Source organism: Osmerus mordax, chromosome 9, assembly GCF_038355195.1.
Source record: "Osmerus mordax isolate fOsmMor3 chromosome 9, fOsmMor3.pri, whole genome shotgun sequence".
In the NCBI taxonomy this organism is placed as follows: Eukaryota; Metazoa; Chordata; class Actinopteri; order Osmeriformes; family Osmeridae; genus Osmerus; species Osmerus mordax.
Window position 1 is genome coordinate 16455757 of NC_090058.1, and position 25033 is coordinate 16480789.

At 48.5% G+C, this 25033-nt stretch overlaps 1 protein-coding gene across 2 annotated transcripts in view; it reads right to left on the reverse strand.

The window, feature by feature from the left end:
• The window catches only part of slc25a21 (solute carrier family 25 member 21), a 128341-nt gene that overhangs the window by 89034 nt on the left and 14274 nt on the right, over positions 1–25033 (reverse strand). For both annotated transcript variants that reach the window (XR_010877399.1, XM_067243002.1), the window contains exon 3: positions 2431–2479. Coding sequence is in view for 1 of the 2 variants with exons in the window: in XM_067243002.1 (XP_067099103.1) it covers positions 2431–2479 (49 nt within the window). In the remaining variant the exon portion in view is untranslated. The remainder of the gene's footprint in view (positions 1–2430; positions 2480–25033) is intronic.

Sequence of the window (25033 nt, forward strand, 5' to 3'; positions counted from 1 at the left end):
AGAGCAAGAGAGAGAGAGCAAGAGAAAGAGCGAGAGAGAGACAGAATGGAGTAAAGAGAGAGGGCAGCATGTAAGAGAGAGCAGCTTGGTTGAGGTGTGTTTGTGTCAGAGTCTGAGCTCTCGGTGCAGGGCACCAAGCCTCCTGCTAATGGATTTCAGCTCCAACACCGTGTCCCAATTAGCCAGCTGGCTGACTAGCATGGTGCTGTGTCAATGTGTTCACAGGTTAATATTGCCAGTGTGTATTCCAACTTACGAGTGTATATATAGTGTGTATATATACACACACAGTATATACTGTATATTATGTATATACAGTACATACATACATATGCAGTTAGCATGTGGTTGTCCTTCAGTAGCCAGGAACCTCCTGAATTTTAAAGAGGCCAATTCCATAAACGTACCATATTTTTGGCCTTGGCTACAAGTTCCCGTCGAATAGCAGAGCGACTACTAAGTTTACCCCAGCTGCTGAAGGGACCACGCTGCCTGCAGGGATATTTGCAGAGGATACGACGAGAGCAGTTGCATAGCACAGATACACAACGCTGCCGTATAGATCCGCCATCCTCACGGACACACAAACACGAAACAGATCGCTAAAGCTGTCGTTTTTTAGGAGGGGCTTTAATCTCTTTTTAAGGAAGCACATTACAAAGAAAATAGTGGGTGCACTTTTAACCCTAACCCCGTGTGAAGATGGACAGGCAGGGCTCCAGGCTCACCTGTAATAAAGCCTGTACCTTCTTCGCCAGGACGTAAATCACAAGGAGGGCCTCCGGGGTATCAGATATCGACTGACACAACGCTGCTCTTTTATCCTGCCACTTCCTCTCTACCCTGCTGCTGTCGCTGGTGGCACGTCCCCTCTTCAAAGTGCAAGCGTCTCCCAGTCTTTAAAAGGCACGTCTAGAAGTTTATTTACCAAGAAACGACCGCAGTAAATGACAGAAAGGCAGCACAATTTACTGAAGGGTGGGTGGAGGTGGGGGGTGAGGGGATGGGGGGATGGGGGGTGGGTGAGGAGGGGGTGGGGGGCGGGGGGGAGGGCTGGCAAGGGGGCTGAGCCCGAGCCAGAGGTCTTGGCCGGGCCTGTGAAAGACCATAAAGCTTTAGTAGTGACCCACGACCTGTTTACGGCTGGTTGAGAGGCTGTGGTGTGAGGGTCCTGGTCACACTCCACCCTGCTTCAGCCCCGTGGCAGCACAGAGGGGTGAGAGAGAGGGAGAGGGTGAAAGAAGGAGAAAAGGAAGAGGAGAGCGGGGAAGTGAGAGGGAGGGATGGAGGGAGAGGGGTAGGGAGAGAGAGGGAGAGATAGAGAGAGAAAGAAAACTAGAGGAAAAGAGGGGCGAGAGGGAGAGAGGGAGAGATTGAGAGAGGGGGAGAAAGAAAAAAAGGGAAAGAGAGACAGAGAAAGGAGAGAGAGAGAGAGAGAGAGAGAGAGGGAGGGAGAAAGAGGGAGGAATGAAAACAGGAGGAAATAACCCCCCCAGATGAACTACAGCTACTCTCCCAGCTCCCAGCATCTGATTCATTCTCCACGTTCCGTTCTTGTTCAGGCAACCACAGGCCGTGAAAGCCAAGGGATGGAATTTAATGAAATAATGAGGTAAAAATGTGAGCGTCTCGCAAACATCAAAAACGTAGTACTTTAAAACATCACCGCGGTAGAAAGGGGGTAAATGATGCATTTCATTTTCTACAAAATGGCCGAGGTCTGGCACCGGTGCCCGCTGAAAGAAGGGGGCCGGCCCAGAGCAGCAAGAGCAGGTCTGGCAGGAGAACTACCCTAGAGAGGGTCTTAGGACCCTGGAGAGAATCCTACTAACCACCCTACTGGCAGCGCTGGGCAAGCTACTTGGAAAATGTAATGACCTCAGCTCCCAGAGACATGAAATGAAGCTTCACTAACCCCCAGAGAAATGTGGTGAAGATGAGCTAAAGCAAGATGGCAAATGTAGTTTACTAGATTCAAAAATATATAACATTTTTTACATTTGACATTGAACCAACCTTATACCGAGGCAATGCTTTGTCGGCAATCAATAAAACTGTCAGTCAAACTGATCGGCAGGCAGAAAATGCCTTAAGGCCCTCCTGCCTTCATGCATAAATGAGAGGGAGAGAGGTGAGAAAAGTGCTTTATTGATTGTGTTTGGTTTTCAGATTTGTATCAATATGAGCTTTTTTGTTGAGGTTTCCAACTCCTCTCTTAGTTCTTGCAGACAACAATTGAGGCACACCATGTCCACCACGAAGAATCATTTAACCTTCCACAATCTGGTCGGCCATTGTTCTTCATGGTTCCCATCAAATCATTGTGCTTCTTATGATGTGCATTGGCTAACTCTGCTGTTTTGACTGTGCCTGTCTTCTCTCCAGAAGATTCTGGAGGGAACAGTGGAGGTCCACACCGGACAGACTCACCTGGTCTTCACCACGTCCAGGGGGTGCATCAGACAGATCTCCACCAGACCTGCCGAGGAAACCACAACCATATCAGGTCCCATGAAGTCACATGACACTACAGTGTCCAGTACGTACATCAGACAGATCTCCACCAGGCTTGAGAGAACATAGGTAAAGCCCAGCGGAAGAACATATGACTTCTAATCCTACCCGTCATTGCTTAGGATAAAAGCATCTGCAAAATGATTGTAATGATCCTATTAGGTCACAACAGCACTTGTAGGACATCATTGAGCGTTCAAGGCAGTAGCCCTGTTCATAGTCAGGTCTGCAAGCCTCTCGTGATCTCCTTCAGCAGACAGGGAACCCCAGCACTCATCAGTCTGATGTTCTCTGTGCCATCCTGGTCCCTCTGATCCAGCTGGCAGGAGTGTGGTGAGCAGTCTGACTGTGGGGCGGGAGAGGATGTGTCTTACAGCGGCCCTCCAAACACCATCCCTTCCAAACACCATCCCCTCCAAACACCATCCCCTCCAGACACCATCCCCTCCAGACACCATCCCCTCCAGACACCATCCCCTCCAGACACCATCCCCTCCAGACACCATCCCCTCCAGACACCATCCCCTCCAAACACCATCCCCTCCAGACACCATCCCCTCCAAACACCATCCCCTCCAGACACCATGCCCTCAAGACACCATCCCCTCCAAACACCATCCCCTCCAGACACCATCCCCTCCAGACACCATCCCCTCCAGACACCATCCCCTCCAGACACCATCCCCTCCAAACACCATCCCCTCCAGACACCATCCCCTCCAAACACCATCCCCTCCAGACACCATGCCCTCAAGAAACAATCCCTTCCAGACACCATCACCTCTTATTGATTTAGATCTTCCCTGCTATGGTGGTGACTGGTCCGACTCACCAAGCATAGCAGCTTGGTTGATCTGCTGATGTGACACATATGGCCTGCAACCTGGTCAAGTGTGTTGACTACCAATCTCTCTCTCTCACCGACACACACACACACGTAAACACACAAAAAGTGCACACACGTGTGCACGCAGACACACACACACAGATACACACATACACCACACACATCTACACACACATACCCACACACACACGTCCTAACTAAGTGCATCTGTGCTAATAAGCCATCCGTTTGGCATTGGGATACGTTCAGGCTTAATCAGGCTGATATTCTCACTCCATGCCTTGTATTTAATGGTTTCCCCAGCACATTCCGCACTGTGTACACAGCTGCTCTGCAGTATAGACTTCATTCTAATTTGCTCTATTTAATATATTGTCTATAAACAAGACAGTGTCTCCATTGGGGTTTTCCCGGAAAGTAATTATCACTATAAATACCACCGAGAAATTACTGTCTATAGTTGTATCTTAATCTCTGTCGAAACCTTTCGATGGATAGCCTTCAAACTAGAGGGATTAAGTCCACAGAACAAAGGCAGTTTTGGGATTATGGGTCTGTTTCAGATAGATTGCTCTTCGTGGGCAGTTCTGGGATCTGACACGTCTTGAAATGCGATGCTTTTCTTCGCTGGTGAGGCTGTGATCACACACGGAAACATTCCTTAGACAGACCTGCCTGCTCGCCTGCTCAACCTGTTCAAACACACGGCATTCTGGGAAAGCAGAGAACGCGCCCCGACAGGTGACCAACGAGGAGCGAGAGAGACAAGGAGGGAGGGAGAGGGTGAGCGCAAAGAGAGAGAGATAGCGAAAGTGAGAGAGAGAGAGAGAGAGAGAGAGAGAGAGAGAGAGAGAGAGAGAGAGAGAGAGAGAGAGAGAGAGAGGAAGGAGGGAGGGAGGGACGGGTGAGTGCTGAGTGAGATGGTGAGAGAGTTGAAAAGAGAGACAGCTGAGTATGGGAAAACACAGACCTTACCCAATCTCCTTCCCGTCTATCACTATTAGCACCAGAAGTGGGAAACCAGTCAGAAACACCATAATAAGGCGACGTTTAGCATCAATTAATCACCCTCCGCCCGAATAGCTCAGGGGGACATGAAGCTCTCAAGCTCTCATTCTCATGAGCAAACAATGTTTTCTCTCTCATGGTTCCAGCTCTGGGAATGAAGCTGGGTTAGGAGATCAACACAGCCTCATTCCTCTCAGACCCGATGACAAGCAAGGATCCATTCAAGTGGATGACTGTTGCAACAGCTCAGAACCCAGGACAATAGCTTTATAACACAGTCAAACAAACCGTAAAAGACTTCATGACCTATATCACTACCAAGCTATTAGCTTCACTTATCTATCAAAATTGAATCGGATCAAATCGTATATAATGTATAATGCCATGTATTCTAATCTGGTTTAATTTAATCCAAATATAACGTAATCTGGTTTGCTATCGTGGGCTTTATGACTGTATGTTTTCTGTCCTGGGGTGCCTTTAAGACTCTAAGAGCAGTTTATAGATGTGAGTTCTTCAGGGATTAGCCGTGATAGGCATGAGTGTGGAGGAAAAGTATGTTTGTTTGAGAGCCCTGTCTGACGGTTCTAGACATGACGGCTGGCCAACGAGCAATGGCAGGTGAAGGGAGAGGGCTCCGGGAAATGACACAGCCAGTCTGACAGACGGGTCTGACACAAGATGGCCGCCTGATAACCTCCACCCATGGACGGTCTCCCTCAGATGACGCTGGTTTTGGAACCTCCAGCTGAGATTGGTCCAGGGTCACCGACACAGTGAACTCGCTCCTCACCTGACACCCCGTGGAGCCCCAGTGCATCATGGTCCTGCTGCGTCAGGCTGTCAGCACGTGCTACTGTTTAACCATTGAGGGGCCCAAGCAGCCCGAGGGCCCACAGGAACCCTGGGAACTCCCCCCCCCACAAACACAGTCCTCCACCCCCCCCCCAAACACAGTCCTCCACCCCCCCAAACACAGTCCTCCACCCCCCCTAACACCGTCCTCCACCCCCCCTCCCAACACAGTCCTCCACCCCCCCCCCCAAACACAGTCCTCCACCCCCCCAACACCGTCCTCCACCCCCCCTCCCAACACAGTCCTCCACCCCCCCCCACAAACACAGTCCTCCACCCCCCCCCAACACAGTCCTCCACCCCCCCAACACAGTCCTCCACCCCCGCTCCCAACACAGTCCTCCACCCCCCCCCCTCACAAACACAGTCCTCCACCCCCCCCCAACACAGTCCTCCACTCCCCCAACACAGTCCTTCACCCCCCCCCCCCCCAAACACAGTCCATGACCCCTTCACTCCTACAACACAGTAGTCCACCACCTCCACACAAGTCATGCTATCACTGAGCTAGACCTCTTTTGTCTTAAACACACACGCAGACACACACCCACACAGCAGAGCGGTACTGTCCTGACATCTGGATGACATTTCTGGCTTGGTTCCGCCTCACTGGGTGAAATATTGGTGGAGTCCATTATTTAGAAGCTCTTTGTTTCCGAGTCACAATGGCGCTGACAGATCCTGTCATCTTAGGGCCGATACGCCTCCACACACACGCACACACGTACAAACACACACGTGCGCGCACACACAAACACTTGTCACTAAATCATACTGGCTAATGCCAACAGAAAAGACAGCGGCGTCTGGATTCTTGCCAAAGGCATCCACCTCTCCTCCACCTCTCCTCCACCTCTCCTCCACCTCTCCTCCAACTACAGACCCGCCCCCAAACCACAAAACCTGCAGCAAACGACACTGTTCAAGCTAATTGAGCCTCATGCTGTAATCGCAATGATCTGTAACTGAATCCTGAGGGGACAGACACACGGATGCAAGGCGCCGGTGTTCTGGCACGAGAAGCGGGTTCCGTCATGCGCAGTGGAGCGCTGTCATCGGGTTCGAGGAAAGGTACGCGACGGCTCCGGCGGCTCCGCAGACGGTCTCTGCAGGTGGAAACTCCTCCCTTGGAGGGAACTCCTACAACTGGGTTGCTACTGTGTGTCAACACTGAGTGTTGTAGAGCTGTTCCCTGGCACTGCCACCTCTCTCCCACACACACATTCCGCGGAGTCTGAAATCGTCTCTCGCTTAGGAAAACAAGCGATCATACATCATGGAGATGATTATCTGCCTTGGTATTGGCTCAGAGAGGTACGCTCCCACGCGGAAAGGAAAAAAAGAAAAAAGTGAGAAAGAAAGAAAAACAGTGTTGTGACAGGGAGCGATTGCTCAACACGCACAGGTGTCATCCATCACACAGGAGCAGATCCGCAGTCGGCTGTCGCAGGGCAAAGGTCACAGACGCAGGAAGTGAAACGCCCATGTCGTAGACGGGGACGTCGCAAAAGGCGTTTCGCCGAGGGGAACTCGCGCTCATCAATAAGATCGTGTCACAAGCAATTCCACTTACACTTATGTATCACTTTCTCCTACGCTTCCATCCTAACAGCCATGAATCTCAACCTGGCCGTTGTGTCTGATCCGACGACTCACCTACAGCACGGTACTCTGTCACACAAGCTAGGTCTAGGCAGGAGGTTAACAGTGTTCCGACAGCTGGGATCTCCTACAGAGAGACAGTTCCGTCTGTGGGTCACACAGGTATTTAGCAGATAAATGACTGAAGCGTCCAATGTAATGTGATGCAGGCATGCCCAGTCATTGGCCGAGCCCTTGGCTGAACCCGGAGCCATAGAGACTGCCCTCATACCCCCCAGCTAAGCATACATCTCAATAACCCATCATATCTGGAATGCAAAACACACAAAGAGAGTGCCAATGAGCGGAGCTCCATTTGTTATTCCTAGTTACCCAAGCACATCTAACCATCTATCAGCCAACAGAGAGGGGGAGGAAGAGAGAGAGAGACAGAGAGAGAGAAAGGGAGAGAGAGAGAGAAAGAAAGGGTGAGAGAGGATGAAAGAGTGTGAGAGAGAAAGAAAGAGATATTGACAGAGAAAGGGTGATAGAGAGAAAGTGAGAGAGAGAGAGAGAGAGAGAGAGAGAGAGAGAGAGAGAGAGAAAGGACAGAAAGGTAGGTGAAAGTGCGACAAATGCACTAAATGACAGCAGAGGCTACTGTTCCTGTTCCAGTCCTCAGTCTGACAGCAACACCCAGGTGTTCGCAAAACAAAAGCACTGTGCTTCACGTTGTCACATGGAAAGAGACAAGTGGAATAATGGCTTTTGTGAAGCATTTGAACAATGGGTATTGCATTCATGCAATGGGAGTTACATGAGTAATGAGGTGTGAAAGGTATGAAAGCTTTGGAGGATTTGTCACTGCCTTGCTATTACACAGACTTCGGGCTAGCCACAAACTTCGGCTAGCCACAAACTTCGGCTAGCTACAGGCTTCAGCTAGCAAGCTAGAAAGGTGGGATGTCTGTATGTTAGGCAATTCAATTAAAGTCAATTCGATACACTACAATTCAATCGAGATGTTTACGGCTTCTGGTAAACTCTGCGTGCGCACAGTTAAAGAAGAAGTAAAACACAGGTCGACCACATTCACGTGAGGTTTCAACCAATAAAGCAAACGTATGACGGAGACGGTACACTTTAACACTGCCTCTGGTTGTGACCAGGTTTTACAGCAAACAATTTAAATATAATCCTATTAAAGTGAAACTGTTCTCAAACCAAGAGGGGTGAGAGACCAATCCGTCCAAAGCATATAATCACCTCATTTTAGAGGGAACGGATGAAGTATGGTATTTCATGCACACTCCTGGATATTAAAAGGCAATTAAAGGCTTTAGCAGAGGAAAGAAATTAATGCAGGAGCAGGCGGCCATTATGGCGAGTGATTTATGCTCCTGTCCGGCTCTGCTCTGTCAGTCCAGGATACCATCCTGTTCTCAGACTACATGAGAGGAGAAAAAATATCATAACCAGTGGAAAAAAAACATCCTTAAGCCCTAACCCCAATACTGGCATGAAGGTACTGATTATGAAGGAATTTACATATAAAAAACAAAACCTAGTAATGGTTCAGGACATCTGGGAAAGGCCCACAGCTCGAAAAACATTGAGGAAGTAATGAGGGGGCAATGAAGGAGAGAAGGAGAAAGAGAGAAAGAAAGAAAAAAAAGAAAGAGAGGGAAAGAGGGAGGGAGAGAGAGGGGGAAGAGGAGAGTAAGAGAACAGGAGAGAGCTAGAGAAGAGAGTGAGAAGAGAAGAGAAAAAAGGAAAGGAAAAGAAGCAAGGAGGAGAGAAAAGGCAGAGAGAGAGAGAAGGAGAGAAAGAAAGGGGAAAGAAGAGGATAGAGAACCCTGCACAAAGAGAGGACGACGCAGCAATTCATCACGGAACTCCCACAATCAGGCTTCCTGTCTGGAGCGAGTGCAACAGCATCACCAGCCAGCTCACCAAACAGGCCCTGATTTTGCTCTCCAACAAGCTCAAAGGACACTTAGAAAAACAAGCCAGCTCGTCTCCAATGACAGCAGGGGATTTTATTGAGGGCCCCTGTGGAGTGCTGTGCCTCATCTGCCCTGTCTCAGCAAACAGCCAGGCATTCCTGGGGCCTGCCACTGCTACTGGGACTACTGCGCTGTCTGTTATCACCTCTGTAGGCGAGCGGTGTCAGTTTCTAATGCCTGCTTCTCTCTCTCTTGTTCTCAGGTCAACAGCCATGAATCAGGTTAGATGAAGACAGGGAGGGAGGGAAGGAGGGAGGGATAATGAGACAGGAGGGATGATTAATCCCGCTCTCTTTTTTTCTCGAGAACTATTCCGTGGAGAGAGAGAAAAAGGGAGAGAAAGAACGACAGAGAGAGAGAGAGAGAGAGAAGGCCACTCGAAGTACATCATCAGAAACAAGGCAGATAATGTCAGTCACATTTAAATCCACTAGCCTTCCAATATCTATTTCTTTTTCACTCTCCACAGCCACAGATAGTTATCTCCATCTCTGTGTTTCTGGCTGGTTGTTCTTGACAAGCTAGTCTGGCTGTTCCTGTCAGGCTGCTCTTGACAAGCTGTTCCTGTCAGGTTGTTCTAGACACTACTGCTGGTAAATACTCCAGGGTTGTCACGGTGTTGTGTTGTCACAACAGCCTGACAATAACAGCCTGACAGGAACTGCTGCCAGCCAGAGATCCAGAGGAAAAACGAGAGAGAGAGACAGAGAGAGCAGGTAAGATACATTAAGGTAGAGAGAATGGGGGGGGGGGGAGAGAACAGAGAGGGACAAAAACACCAGAGAGAGAAGGAGAGGGGGGAGTTGGAGAGGCTGGGCAGTTCTCATTCCATGTCACCACGGCCACCTCTCTCCTGCATCCCTCTTTCCCCCTCACCGAAGAGACACGGTGCCATTCTGAAACCTCACTCCATCCGATGCAAATGCCCAAGCCGACCACACGGAAGCGGACGGGAGGAGGAGCAGGAAAGAAGAGAAGAAAAGGAGAAAGAGAAAGGGAGAATAAACAAATGCAAAACCTGGTGTAACTGATGTTTGAGAGGAAGTGCCGTGTGTCATCCTATCCTGTTCCACCCACTGAATTTTAAACAAATTCCTTAACTACAGCAGGACACCTGTCAGGAGACAACCAATCAATCCCTGCTAGATAAACAAGAATACTTTCTACCAAGCTTGGAACGAAATAGAGATGGAGCCTCCTCCAGGCAAAACCCTGCTTGCCAACTGAACTGACTTCAGACTCTGTAAACTGTGTTGAACGTTCTATGGCATTCCCCCAGATTTCTGGAACACAACAGTCCTCTGTCGCTAACTGAAGGAAGTCGCTCCAAGCAAACCCCAGCTTCCTGATGCTCTGTTTCGTGGTCCCCTCTAGCTTCCCTCAATACCGAATCCGTGTGTGATATTCCTCCATCGAAGAGTTTCACGACTAAGATGAAACCAAATGTGGTTGATTCCCTGTTCCACGCCTGTAAAGGAGGTTAGACGTGTCAAATCCTGAAAACGGATGTTTGGGAGCTTTAGATTTTCCAAAGTGTTCAGTAATCCTCCCGGTTGTAGCTGTGCTGAGAACATCTACGTAGGGTTCTAGGGTTGAGAGCCCCCCGCCCCATCTAAACGGATAACCACAGCAGTGCTAGCTCCAGAAAGTCAACATTCAACGGTCCAGCCGTTCGACAAACGCCTCAAGCGCAGAGCAGACTATTCAACCTGTCTAGAATTCTGAGGAACAATGGTCTTGCCCTCTGTGATGTTCCAGTTGTGTGAGAGGGACAGACTGCTTTTGTTGATAAAGCCACAGGGAAACAAAGTGACAAAAGATGGGAATCAACAATGCAAAGCCGAAGTTCACAGGGATTAAACCGAATCTAACAAGCAGGTCTGAGCAGCTATCTGCAACCCTCACATTTACATCCAGGAAGAAGGTTCCAGTCTTGCCACCCGCAATGCCCATCCCTTTAAAATCAACACTGTCAATGTCGGATGGCAGTTGCGCAACCATGTCTATTGGTCATACTGTACTGTATGCAAATGAGGCTTTCAAGGAAATACCTGTTAATAGGTTTCTATCGAATGTATGTTGGTCGGACATTTATGACGTAGGATGTCTGTCCTGTTGGTAGGCATTCTGTAGAAAATAATATGTTGAAAGGACTTTTATTTAATATCTGAAGGTAAGGCCTTCCAATGAATGCATGTGAGTAGTTTCTGGAAGTAGGTCTTTTTAACCCTCGTGCTGCCTTCGGGTCACATGACCCAAAGGTTCATAACGAACCATCGTTGTGTTTACCCAATTTTACCCAATACAAAAACAAATTAAAATAATTTTCTTTTAACCTTTGCAATGTGGGGGGTCTGAGACAGCCTAGCTGTTAAAAGAAAATGCTTCACTTTGTCTTTGTATGCGGTAAATCTGTCGCAATACGACGGTGGGTCACAATGACTGATGGGTCAGAATGACCCGAAGATAACACAAGGGTTAAAGCAGACTTTTATGGAATTTCTTGGCTGTAAGTCGAACACTCAAAATAGCTTGTTTGTAAACGTACTTCGGATATAAAAAACGGATTCTTTCTCTGAAAGGTTCTCAATTCATCAAAAAATAAAACACACTTTTATGAATGCACATGTTCATGTTCACACGCACACGCACTAACCCGGGACCTAATGCCACATGCATCATTCTGGGTTCTTCTCCCCTGTCGTATTCCCACCCCCATCATTCAACCCATTCACCAATAGCAAACAAGGATTCACCCTCCTCATCCAATCAGCCAGCAGAGCAGAACTGTGTCATTACTGTCACCTAGTGGCCAGTTAGGAGAGGGAGATGGACGAGCAGCAGAGCTGGAGACAGTAAGGGAGGACAGAAGACGACACGCTAGTGAGACCGGAGACTGGAAAGAGGGGAAACAGGAAACCTCTTTGTTATTTTACAGTCTGCTGGTTAACTAGAATCTTGAGTGGCACAAGGTAAGACAAACACATTAACAGTTGAGTCAAAAACGTACCTGTCTCCTATCCCTAGTGTCCCTCGCTTGTCTCACCTGTTCCTGATGTCTGTACCCTCACCTGTCTCACCTATCCCTAATGTCTCTCACCTGTCTCACCTATCCCTAATGTCCCTCACCTGTCTCACCTATCCCTAATGTCTCTCACCTGTCTCACCTATCCATAACGTCCCTCACCTGTCTCACCTATCCCTAATGTCCCTCACCTGTCTCACCTATCCCTGGTGTCACTCACCTATCCCTGGTGTCCCTCACCTGACTCACCTATCCCTAATGTCCCTCACCTGTCTCACCTATCCCTAATGTCCCTCACCTGTCTCACCTATCCCTGGTGTCCCTCACCTGTCTCACCTATCCCTAATGTCTCTCACCTGTCTCACCTATCCCTAATGTCCCTCACCTGTCTCACCTATCCCTGGTGTCACTCACCTATCCCTAATGTCCCTCACCTGTCTCACCTATCCCTGGTGTCCCTCACCTGTCTCACCTATCCCTAATGTCTCTCACCTGTCTCACCTATCCCTAATGTCCCTCACCTGTCTCACCTATCCCTGGTGTCACTCACCTGTCTCCCCTGTCCCTAATGTCCCTCGCCTGTCTCACCTATCCCTGGTGTCACTCACCTGTCTCCCCTGTCCCAGGTGTCTCTCACCTCTCTCCCCTGTCCCTAATGTCCCTCACCTGTCTCACCTATCCCTGGTGTCACTCACCTGTCTCCCCTGTCCCTAATGTCCCTCACCTGTCTCACCTATCCCTGGTGTCCCTCACCTGATGCTATTTCATTGGACATACCGGTCATCATCACAAACAGAAAATGGCATGGTAAAATGCATGGTTACAAACCTGAAACTAGTGTTAGAAGTCACAGAACTATCCATATTCTTCCAACAGATTTATCTACCCCTGTTTTATTTGTTAATACCCCACAGATGAAACTGGCCCTTCTAAATGTTAGATCAATAAATAACAAAAAAATTCTAGTTAATGATCTGGTCAAAGAAAACAACTTAGACTGCATCTGTCTAACAGAAACCTCGCTAAACAATGACACGGCAACAGCAACTTTGATAGAAGCGTGTCCGCCTGATTACAGCTTTCACCAAGTTTCAAGGACATCAAAAAAGGTGGAGGAGTCGCAGCTATTTTCTCCTCAAAACTGTTGTTCAAAATCACTGATCTAGGTGAATTCACATCATATGAATATCTTGCTATAGAGCTCAAAACCGAATCAATACTTTTTGTTATTATATATCGGCCACCCAAGCACTCGCCAATATTCATACAAGAATTCTCTGAACTATTATCACTATGTGTCACTAGATATGACAAAGTCGTTTTAAACGGAGACTTAAATATCCAAGTAAATAAAAAAGCAGACCCAAGAACTATTGAGCTCTTAAATCTCCTTGACAGTTTCAATCTAACTCAACACATAACAGACCCAACACACCGGCACGGAAACACACTAGATCTAGTGATAACAACTGGACTAAATATCAATAATATTTCAATAACTGATCTACCCCTCTCAGACCATCATTATATACTTTTTAATGTGGAAATTATCCTAACAAAAACCAAAAAAGAATTCTTAGTCCATAGAAGATATTTAGACGATACAGCTATGATGACATTTTCTGAACAATTTGCTCTATATGAGCCGACTAACCATGATTGCTCTCTGAATGAAATGGTAGAGAACCTCAATGATGCACTATTATCTGTGTTAGACTCTGTTGCACCACTGAAAACCAAAAAGAAGTGCACAAGCAGAACCTCCCCATGGCTGAGCAAATAAAAATGTTAGTGAAACGAAAAGAAAATGCCGTGCAGCAGAGAGAAAATGGAGGAAAACAAAGATCACTATCCACTACAATATCTACAAAGATACACTAACCACCTATAACAAAACCATCCGTCTAGCAAGGAGAGAATATTTCTCCAACATTATTACAGAAAATGCCAGAAATTCCAGAGTTCTTTTCTCCACCATTGACCAGCTCCTAAACACTGTCCCTGCCCCACCTCCATCCTCAGCAGTTAAATGTGAAGAGCTTGCTTTGTTCTTCAAGAACAAAATAACTTTGATCAGAGCGAGTATTATTAATAGTGGGGTCGAAACTGACATCAGTAGATTCTGCAACATAACCATGAGCACATTTACCTGTATCACACATTTACCTGTATCACACTCACAAAATTGTCAGCGAATCTAACTCCACAACCTCAGATATTGATCCTATACCCACAACATTCTTTAAGCGAGTGTTTGATAGTGTCTCAGGTCCGGTGCTAGAGATTATAAACACATCCCTTAGAACTGGCGTCTTCCCAGATGCCTTCAAAACAGCTGTTGTAAAGCCCCTATTAAAGAAACCCAAATTGGATAACAGTCTACTTGCAAATTACAGACCAATATCAAACCTCCCATTTATTAGTAAAGTACTGGAAAAGATAGTTTTAGTCCAATTAAATTCTTTTCTTGAAGAAAATAACATCCTGGAAGTCTCGCAGTCAGGTTTCAGGAAATATCACAGTACTGAAACTGCTCTCACCAAAATAATTAGCGACCTCAGACTAAACTCTGATGCAAATAAAGTCTCTATCCTTATCCTGTTAGATCTCAGTGCAGCATTTGATACAATTGATCACGACATCCTAATCAATAGACTGGAAAAGCTTATTGGGTTCACGGATAGTGTATTGAACTGGCTGAAATCATATATCACAGGAAGGAAGTTTTATGTTAGTTTAGGTGACCATAGGTCCAAGAAACATGAGAACTGCTACGGGGTTGCTCAAGGAAGCTGCTTAGGTCCATTACTTTTTTCTCTTTATATGTTACCACTCGGCGACATAATCAGAGAACATAACATAGATTTCCATAGCTATGCGGATGACACACAACTATATATATCCACTGAACCCAACAATGCAACGGCCATCAATTCCATTACCAACTGCCTGTTGGCAATAAACAAATGGATGAATGATAACTTTCTTAAATTAAATGAAGACAAAACCGAAGTCCTACTATGTGGCCCCAAATCCAAAAGAGAGATGCTTATTAAGAATCTTGGAAGCTTAACCCCCTGTCTTAAACCAGAGGTGACGAGTCTCGGTGTAATCCTGGACTCAGATTTGAATTTCAACTCTCACATTAATAAAGTGACCAAAACAGCTTTCTTTCACCTGAGGAATATAGCAAAGGTACGACCATTCATAAACCAAAATGATGCAGAGAAGTTAATTCATGCTTTTATATCCAGCCGGCTGGACTACTGTAACGCACTTTTCACTGGTCTTCCCAAGAAAACCACTGAAAGACTACAGCTCATTCAAAATTCTGAAGCTAGATTATTAACCAAAACTAAAAGGAGAGAACACATTAGTCCTGTCCTAGCTACTTTACACTGGCTCCCTGTTACCTTCAGAATTGACTTTAAGGTCCTTTTACTCACATACAAAGCTCTACACGGACAAGGACCTAGCTACATTGCTAACTCCTTTATAAACTACACACCAGCTAGAACACTGCGATCATCAAATGCAGGCCTATTAGATGTCACCAGAAGCAGTCATAAGAAGATTGGTGATTCGGCCTTTGTCAATTACGCCCCAAAACTATGGAACAAATTACCCATAAATATTAGGGAAGCAAACACTCTAGACATTTTTAAAAGACAGCTTAAAACCTACCTTTTTACCGAAGCATTTAAGTAATTTTATCTCAAAAGGGTTTTCCTACTTTTTAAAGTTGTTTTCTCTCTTGAACAGAGATCTTATTGGGATTTTTATTTGTGTTTGAATTATTTATCACTTGTATTATTGTTTTTTATTGATTTTATGTAAAGCACCTTGAGCTACAATTCTTGTATGAAATGTGCTATATAAATAAAGTCTTACTTACTTACTTACCTGTCTCCCCTGTCCCAGGTGTCTCTCACCTGTCTCCCCCATCTCTCTCCTCTCCATGGTGTCTACACCCTCACCTGTCTACTGTCCCAGGTGTCTCTCACCTGTCTCCCCCATCTCTCTCCTCTCCATGGTGTCTACACCCTCACCTGTCTACTGTCCCAGGTGTCTCTCACCTGTCTCCTCCCTCTCTCTCCTCTCCATGGTGTCTACACCCTCACCTGTCTACTGTCCCAGGTGTCTCTCACCTGTCTCCCCATCTCTCTCCTCTCCATGGTGTCTACACCCTCACCTGTCTACTGTCCCAGGTGTCTCTCACCTGTCTCCCCCATCTCTCTCCTCTCCATGGTGTCTACACCCTCACCTGTCTACTGTCCCAGGTGTCTCTCACCTCTCTCCCCCATCTCTCTCCTTTCCATGGTGTCTACACCCTCACCTGTCTACTGTCCCAGGTGTCTCTCACCTCTCTCCCCCATCTCTCTCCTTTCCATGGTGTCTACACCCTCACCTGTCTCCCCTGTCCCAGGTGTCCCTACCCAATGACAGGAGAGACAGCATGAGGCTAGCCAGGGGAACCTGGCCTAGAGTTAAGTTGACGGCCAGAAGTTCACTTGGGGTTGAAGCTCTCCATCTGTGGCCGTAAGGTAGATACATGCAAATGAAGCGCGCAGCAGAACCAACGGACATTCCTGGAGAGTGATACCATCTTTCCATCCAGGCAGCATCCATGGGAGCACTGACTGGGCACAGCAGAACAGTGGAGGGAAGGGCAGGGTGGCCTGTGTGCTCTGCCTTGGGCGGGGTGACAGGGAGTGGGTGTGGGTTGAGGGTGTGGTGGAGGGGTCCATGGGGGGGGGACAGTGGCATTGGGGTACAGGGTTGCTGAAGTGCAGGGGCGGAGGGGTACAGGGGCGAACGGCTTCCTCTCTTTTCTCCCCCCCCCCCCCTCCTCTCTACTCGCTCCTGCTCCCTGCTCCCTCATCCCGTCATTAGCGTGAGAGTGAGGGGCAGGAAGCCATTACTGAAGTGTAAACGCAGTCAGCCATTACGGTCCAAACACAGTCCAAACATGTTTCAGCACCCTGCAGACGAGCTCCCATGCAAACCCAGCAGCAGGATGGCGACGCTGCAGCATGCCGTCCCTCGGACACGGACACGCTACGGAAGGCCTTCCCCTCGCCTGGCTTCCTCCTCACACACACACACACACACACACACACACACACACGCAGCGAGTGAGAGTGTGTAAGGGAGAGAGACAGGGTGAGAGACAGAGAAAGAGATGCAGAGACTGTGTGTGTAAGATAGTGTCACAGAGAGAGAGAGAGGGACAGAGAGTGTGAGACACAGAGCGACAGTGTGTGAGAAAAACAGAGAGAGAGTTTGATACAGAGAGAGAGAGAGTGAGACAGAGAGAGTGTGTGAGACAGAGAGAGAGATAGAGAGAGAGAGAGAGAGAGAGTGAAACAGAGGAAAAGTGAGGCATGGAGTGGGAACTCTCCATCTCTTGCTTCCCAACATTACATAACTCAGCTCCACATGCTCGCTGGTGGTTAGTGCCTGATGAGATCCAGTGATTATGTTACATACACCGGCGGTTTGATGCAATAATTATGCAATCAGCGGTCTGGCTTTGTGTTGCTCGTGTGATTTATGATCTTTATTGGGATGAGGGTGGCGACTTAGTGTCCTAGGTGGGCGGGGGGGGGGGGGTGCACTGTGTGACATGGCATCTCTGATGCCTGGTGCTCTGGCATAGGCCTCAATGACAGGTCTCATTGTGGAGGGGTACTGTGGGCCATACACCCCCCTCCTTCTCTCTCTTTCACTATACTGGCAGTTGATCTTCGAAATAACACAAAGGACAAGCTGCCTCCTTTTCTCTTGCTTTCTTTCTCTCTCTCTCTCTCTCTCTCTCTCTCTCTCTCTCTCTCTCTCACTCCATCTCTCTCAGGCTCTCTCTCGCTATCTCTCTCAGACTATCTCCCTCAGACTCTATCTATCTCTCTCAGACTCTCTCTCTCTCTCTCTCTCTCTCTCTCTCTCTCTCAGATTCTATCTCTCTCAGACTCTCTCTATCTCAGACTCTCTCTCTATCTCTCTCAGGCTCTCTCTCTCAGACTATCTCTCTCAGACTTTCTCAGATTCTCTCTCTCTCCATCTCTCTCTATCTCTCTCAGACTTTCTCAGATTCTCTCTCTCTCCATCTCTCTCTCTCTCTCTCTCCCTCTCTCTCTCTCTCTCTCTCTCTCTCAGGGCCTCATGTACTAACGCTTTTGCGCCCACTTCAGGCGTATTTGTTTCGCAATTTGCGGGTAAAAGCATGGTGAGGTATGTACAAACATGCCGCACTGAAGGCGAATTATACTGCTCTGTTTTCCAAAAAACGGACACATGGGAACGCCCTCGTCTACGTGGAACGCCCTCTCGAGCCGCGGAGAGCTCGACGTGCACCTCCTGAATTTCCTAACTATCCGTCGTCATTTCGGATTGTTACGGATACCCCCTTGGCTGTGATTGGTCAGTGTTAAGAACCGCTTGCATCAGGGGCGGGATGAACAGAATCCTTTGACCGCCATTGCTGTAAGTTTTTACAATTCATATTTCAGCTGAACAGTACATGTAAATCAGCATCTGAATTAAAATGTGACGAGAAATGGGCAGTGTAGTTGCTGAAAATGTGCTTATTTTATTGATGAAGCGGCTAATTAGTAAATTTGCTCCGACCTTTCGATAACCTAGCTAGCATCGCAGGGCAGCGCCACCTACTCTTCTGGTGGTGAATTGTTTTCAGCACCCACAGCCTACGGAGAACCATGAACAAAGTCTATCCGTCCGTATCCGTCCTCCGTCCGCCAATCCTTAAACGGAGTCGGAGTAGCATATTTCGGCTTTGAGGTAAAAGCGCGGACTGCCTGTCGCGGGAACTGAAAACGGCAAATTGCGCTTTTCCGTGTCATGCATATGCATTCACGGGAGGGTCAAGTGGAAAGTGGGAGTTTCCCATAAAGAGATGGGAGGGGATGCGTTAAGTGCGCCTAATTATGTATTCCCCAGTATGTACAAAAAACGCCTGTGAAAGCGCACCTCTATTTTGCGGTGAAAATTCTCCGGCTGTAAAAAAAAAGAAGCGTAAACCAGGATGCGCATATGCCTCCTGGTGAAATGGCTGCTGTAACCCGAGCAAGACGAAGACATAGGCCAAAGGATTTTTGCCACAAGGATCACACTTTTTAAATTGAGTGAACACAAAATCATTACGCGTTACAAATTAAGCAGCCATGATGCAATATTACAGTTACTGGAAGAAATCAAAGATTACATTGAATCTCCGACTCAGTTTTCACATTCCATACCAGCAGTTGTTAAACTCCTCGCTACATTACAAATATTGGCATCAGGATCATTTCAAACAGTCATCGCTGTTTTGACTTTGGTGGCTGATCCATGATAGAAAGAGAGAAGGAAGCCCATTTAATTGCACGTTTAAATGCTCGCAATGTACGGTATAGTGGGCGGAGAAAGGCGCTGATTACCCGATGACCTGCAGGTTTCGTGAATACGACGTAAACTGAAGTATCACAGCGTGCGCAATCTGCGGGTAGGCCATGGCGCTAATAACGGTAAATTTGCAAATGTACGTACATCTATCTCTCTCTCTATCTCTCTCAGGCTCTATCTATATCTCTCAGGTGCTCTCTCTCAGTTAACTGAGGGTTCATGTGTCACCAAAACATACAAGCCAAAAAATAAATAAAAGGTAAAAAAACATGTGAACTAGAGAATGCATCTTGCCTCTAAGAGAATTACAAGGTTCACCAAACACACCCTTATGTGGTGGTTAATGATATTCAGCCCCACGTAAGCAAGCTGTCTCCATGCTGCTGTGATTGAAGGGTCCAGATAGCTGTGTTGGAAAGCCTCCAACCTAACCACGCACGGACACTCTGATCTCCTTCATCCGGCAATTTGTCCGAAAATCTGAAATAACTCGAAACACACCGGGATTTAATTGCACCAGGATTGCTCCCATCAGGAAAGTGACCTTGTCTAAGACTCACACACCAGCCAGCCCAGTTCTAGAAGGATGGTGAAGTTCTGGATAAGGGCTTGTCTGTGAGGGACTTGTGTCTGGTGACAGTGTTGGGTTGTCAGTGGTTCTCCCAGATAGTTGACTGTGTGTGTGTGTTTGTGTGTGAATGTATGCAAATATGTGTGTGTGAGTGAATGTATGTGTGTACGCTGCCCTACAAAGCCAAAAGACCTTAACTCACCAGTGTAGAACTGAGAAAAACTACGAAATGTTTTTGTAGTTGTCCTGCCAAATTTATTTTAGGTAGGACACTGGAAATCTAGCAGTTTGATTTTTTAATGATTACATTTATCTACATTTAAAAATATTGATTTTAAACTGCACTTTGACCCCCATTTTGAAGTTACGGTAGTATACAATAGTCTATAGTAAGGGGTCATGCCAAGGCAAAAGACAGTAACTTCCATTTCTTGGCTCACTTAGTTGCTTATCACGATATAAACTATATATTATAAGCCTGTGTAACATACAGGCTTATGACTCGTGTTTTTCATTGAACTACCAGGGTAGGATACTCACGAACGACTCATGTTTGGGATGTTTCGTGTTGAACGCCAGCGAGTAGACTACATAGACATAATAAAGAATTCTTTATTATGTCTATGGTAGGCTAGGCTAATGCTAGATCTTTTGTTGTTGATTCAAGATATTTGGCCACATCACAAACTCATTTTCGACAAAATTGAAGTTACGGTCTTCTGCCTTTGCACGGCAGTATGTATGTGTGCGAGTGAAAGTGCTTGTGTGTGTGTGTATGAGTGTGTCTGTGTGTGTATGTGGTGTGTGTATGTGTATATGGTGTGTGTGTGTGTGTGGTGTGACAGTGGTTCTAGCTGTGTGGGTACTGCAGCTTTGCTATGACAGATGCTGGCGATGAACTCTTGACACTAACTCAGCCAGTTTATGTTCAACATGTGTGTCTGTCACTAGCTCTGGGGCCCAGAAGCTTCCTTTCCTGGATGTCTCTATGTGTGTGCATGTGTGTGCGTGCGTACATGTATGTACAGTAGGTGTGTGTGTGTGACTATACCATATTTGTTTGTGTGTTATGAGCGTCTGTGTATCTGCATGTGACTATACAGTATGTGAGTGTGTGTGTGTGCGAGGGTAGAGAGATGAGGGCAACAGCAGGAGCGATCTGGGAGGTTGTTTGTAACGACACACCAGGGACCCATCATTAGGTTGGTGTCCATCACAGTACCATCAGGAGAATCCAGATTTACAGCCACCCTGCCTGCCTGCTAGCCTGCCCTCCACCCAAAACAAACACCCACTGAAAACACCATCCCGCGCATGTGTGTGTGTGTGTGTGTGTGTGTAGTATGCGTATGTATTTATCCCGCTAATGGCTTGTCACAACATTGTATTTCCACACTAAATAAGATGTGTTGACTGTCTGAATGACTTTATTATGATTATGGCTCTTCTTGAGAGAGCTTTTCTGAGATTCGTGCAGACATTTATCATATTTCTTTGTACTGTATGCATGTGTGTGTGTGTTTGTATCGTACTCATGGTATTTGCACTCCAAATATGACCTGTTGAGGGATTTTTATTATGATGATAGCTCTTTCGGAAGCTGATTTGAGATGAGGGAGAAGACAAAGATTTCTCAAGTACACTGATATCCGTTGTGCTCCCGTATGGGTGGGACGGAATAACCACTTAATGATATTCTCCTCCTAACCCTAATCACTGTCCATGCCCCCCCCCCCACTCTCCATGCCCACCCCACTCTCCATGCCCACCCCACTCTCCATGCCCACCCCACTATCCATGCCCACCCACTCTCCATGCCCCCCCACTCTCCATGCCCACCCCACTCTCCATGCCCCCCCCACTATCCATGCCCACCCCACTCTCCATGACCACCCCACTCTCCATGCTCCCCCACTATCCATGCCCCCCCCACTATCCATGCCCCCCCCACTATCCATGCCCCCCCACTCTTCATGCCCACCCCACTATCCATGCCCCCCCCACTCTCCATGCCCCCCCACTCTCCATGCCCACCCCACTCTCCATGCCCCCCCCACTATCCATGCGCCCCCCACTATCCATGCCCACCCCACTCTCCATGCCCACCCCACTCTCCATGACCACCCCACTCTCCATGCCCCCCCCACTATCCATGCCCACCCCACTCTCCATGCCCACCCCACTCTCCATGACCACCCCACTATCCATGCCCCCCCACTCTCCATGCCCACCCCACTCTCCATGACCACCCCACTATCCATGCCCCCCCACTCTCCATGCCCCCCCACTCTCCATGCCCACCCCACTCTCCATGCCCCCCCCACTATCCATGCGCCCCCCACTATCCATGCCCACCCCACTCTCCATGCCCCCCCACTCTTCATGCCCACCCCACTCTCCATGCCCCCCCCACTCTCCATGCCCACCCCACTCTCCATGCCCCCCCACTCTTCATGCCCCCCCACTCTCCATGACCCCCCCCCAAGAAGCAAGCGAGATAGACAGATCCATTAAACAAGGTGTCACCCCCAAACACAACAATGATTAATCACACCCTGCAAATTATAAGCACCTGTACGAGAGGCCTGTACTGCTTTCTCATACTGTCTCTGTGTTCTCAGTCTCCCAGACAGAACGCCCCCTAACCCCACCACCTCCACCCCCCCCCACCCCCCAACATCCACCTTTTGCCTCCCAACATCCACCCTGACCCTTTCACATTCATACAGAGGGAACGCTCCTGATAAATAACTGGAAACGCACGCACGCATTAAGTGTTGAGGTAGAAGCTTTTAAGAAGCCCCTTTTGTCACACGGTTGTCGCACAGACACAATGACGAGGAGTGAAACGCGCTTTGATGGAACAGAAAAACAAACTGTACACAGCTTCCACAAGCACTGGAATTTATTCAAATGTAATCTGTTTCAACGGAAAAAGTATGATCTTGTTTTATTCATATCCAAGCGGCTAACGGGCGGGCAAACTGTGGACCTCTGTCTAAAATCACCTGAATTCATTATGCTAACGAGCGTGCGGTGCTGATAGGCGTGTAGACTGATGGGAGGAAATGTGAGATTGATTAATGTGGGCAAAATTGAGCAGTGCAGACCGCTCCCCAGACCCTGTTAAGGGAGTCGCCTGCCATCAAGATCAAACTGCCTCCTGCTCTCCCTCTGCCTCTCTCACGCTCTCTCCCTCGACTTCTCCCTCTCTGCTCTCTCTACCTCTCCTCCTCCCGCCCCCTCTCTCTCTCTCACGCTCTCTACAACGCTCACGCTCTCTCTCCCTCCCTCTCTCTCCCTCTCTCCCTCCCTCTCTCTCCCCTCTCTCCCTCCCTCTCTCTCTCTCTCCCTCCCTCTCTCTCTCTCTCTCTCTCTCTCTCTCCCTCCCTCTCCGAGAGCAGAGTCAGGCAGTGTGTGTGTGTGGGCATGCCTATGAGAGCAGGGGTAGCGTGCGACAGGGCAGGGCCACTTGTGTCTGTCCGTCTGTCTGGGATCAACCCCTCTAACCTCACCAGGCTACACCACAACACACACACACTTCTTGGAGACCGTCTCCCCGGGAGACCGGCCATCTCAGGGAGACCCTAGCAACCGTCCCGACTGGGGCCTGAGAGCTGCAGCTACACCTTAGCACCCACGACTACAGATGAAGGAGGGAGAGAGACGGGTAGAGGGGGGGAGAGAGGGGGGGATGTAGAGAGAGGAGGTGGGTGTGTGGGAAGGAGGGAGCGAGGGCAGGAGAGGGAAAGGACGGGGGCTGGGAGAGGGAGAGAGGTAAACAGGAAGAGAGAGAAGGAAATAGAGAAAGGTGGAGGTGGAGAGAGGGGAGAGATTAATAAAGAGAGGCGCGGGGTGGAGGTGGAGAGAGGGAGAGCAGAAACATGAAAGAAAGAGGGATGCATTGCGAGTGAGAGTAAGTGGGCAAGACGTGTAGAGAGAGAGAGAAATGGGAGAGAGAGAGAGGGTGATATGCGGAGAGGAGGAGGAGGAGAGCGTGTGGAGAGAGGAGGCAGGGGGAGGGGGGGAGGGGCAGAGTAGCCCAGTTGGCCCCCCAGGTACCTGTCTGTATGGTCCCCCTCTCTCCAAATGTTTACTTTGGACCAGACTGGCGGCCAACTGGTTGCAATTGACCCTCTACTGGACGAGTTAGAGAGTGAACATGAGACCGCCTCCTTCTGGGAAAAAGACGGAGAAAAGCCACACACATACACACACACTCTCCCCCGCTCCTTCCCCCTCTCCTCTCCACCTCCCTCCACACACACCAGTGTATACAAAGAGGAGGCTATACACATGAACAAACAGCTTTGAGAGCCCTTACACACACACACACACAGGCTGGGCTGAAGAGATCCTACACCTCATGGGGAACCTGAAGATGTTGCTGGAAGCGTAGGACAACTACTATAGGAAGTACATTCTAGACCCAAGAACATTCTAGAGGTTCCTTCTAGATTTGATTCTGATCCGAGCTGGTATGAGCAAGCTAACCCACCTGTCACAGGGCTCTGTTACAGTAGACTGGGGCTGGTTGAGGTCTGGGTCCAGTATGGGCTGGTTGTGGTCTGGGTCCAGTATGGGCTGGTTGAGGTCTGGGTCCAGTATGGGCTGGTTGAGGTCTGGGTCCAGTCGGGGCTGGTTGTGGTCTGGGTCCAGTATGGCTGGTTGTGGTCTGGGTCCAGTATGGGCTGGTTGAGGTCTGGGTCCAGTATGGGCTGGTTGTGGTCTGGGTCCAGTATGGGCTGGTTGTGGTCTGGGTCCAGTCGGGGCTGGTTGTGGTCTGGGTCCAGTCGGGGCTGGTTGTGGTCTGGGTCCAGTCGGGGCTGGTTGTGGTCTGGGTCCAGTATGGGCTGGTTGTTGCTGACCAACACATGGTGGCTGGGCTGTCTATAGCTCCTAACCAACCAGCACACTCGTACCTGACACCACACACTTCAACACTCTCAAACTAGCCCCTAGTACACTGTCCCCCCCTCCTCCTCTTCCTCCTCCAGCAGGAGTGTGGAGAGATGTGAAGGAGGCCTGGCCTGGACTAGCCTGGCCCGGTCCTTTAGACTGAGTAGAAGCTGTTAGCCGTGCTATCACAAGCCTCACATAACCTAGGCTGGGACTGGAATTCCTTCTGGAGGGTAAAACCTTTCCGGGGTTCCTTCTCCCGCAGCCAGGGTTCTATAATGGGTTCCGTGTTCCACCCCCTTCACACACACGATCACACACACACA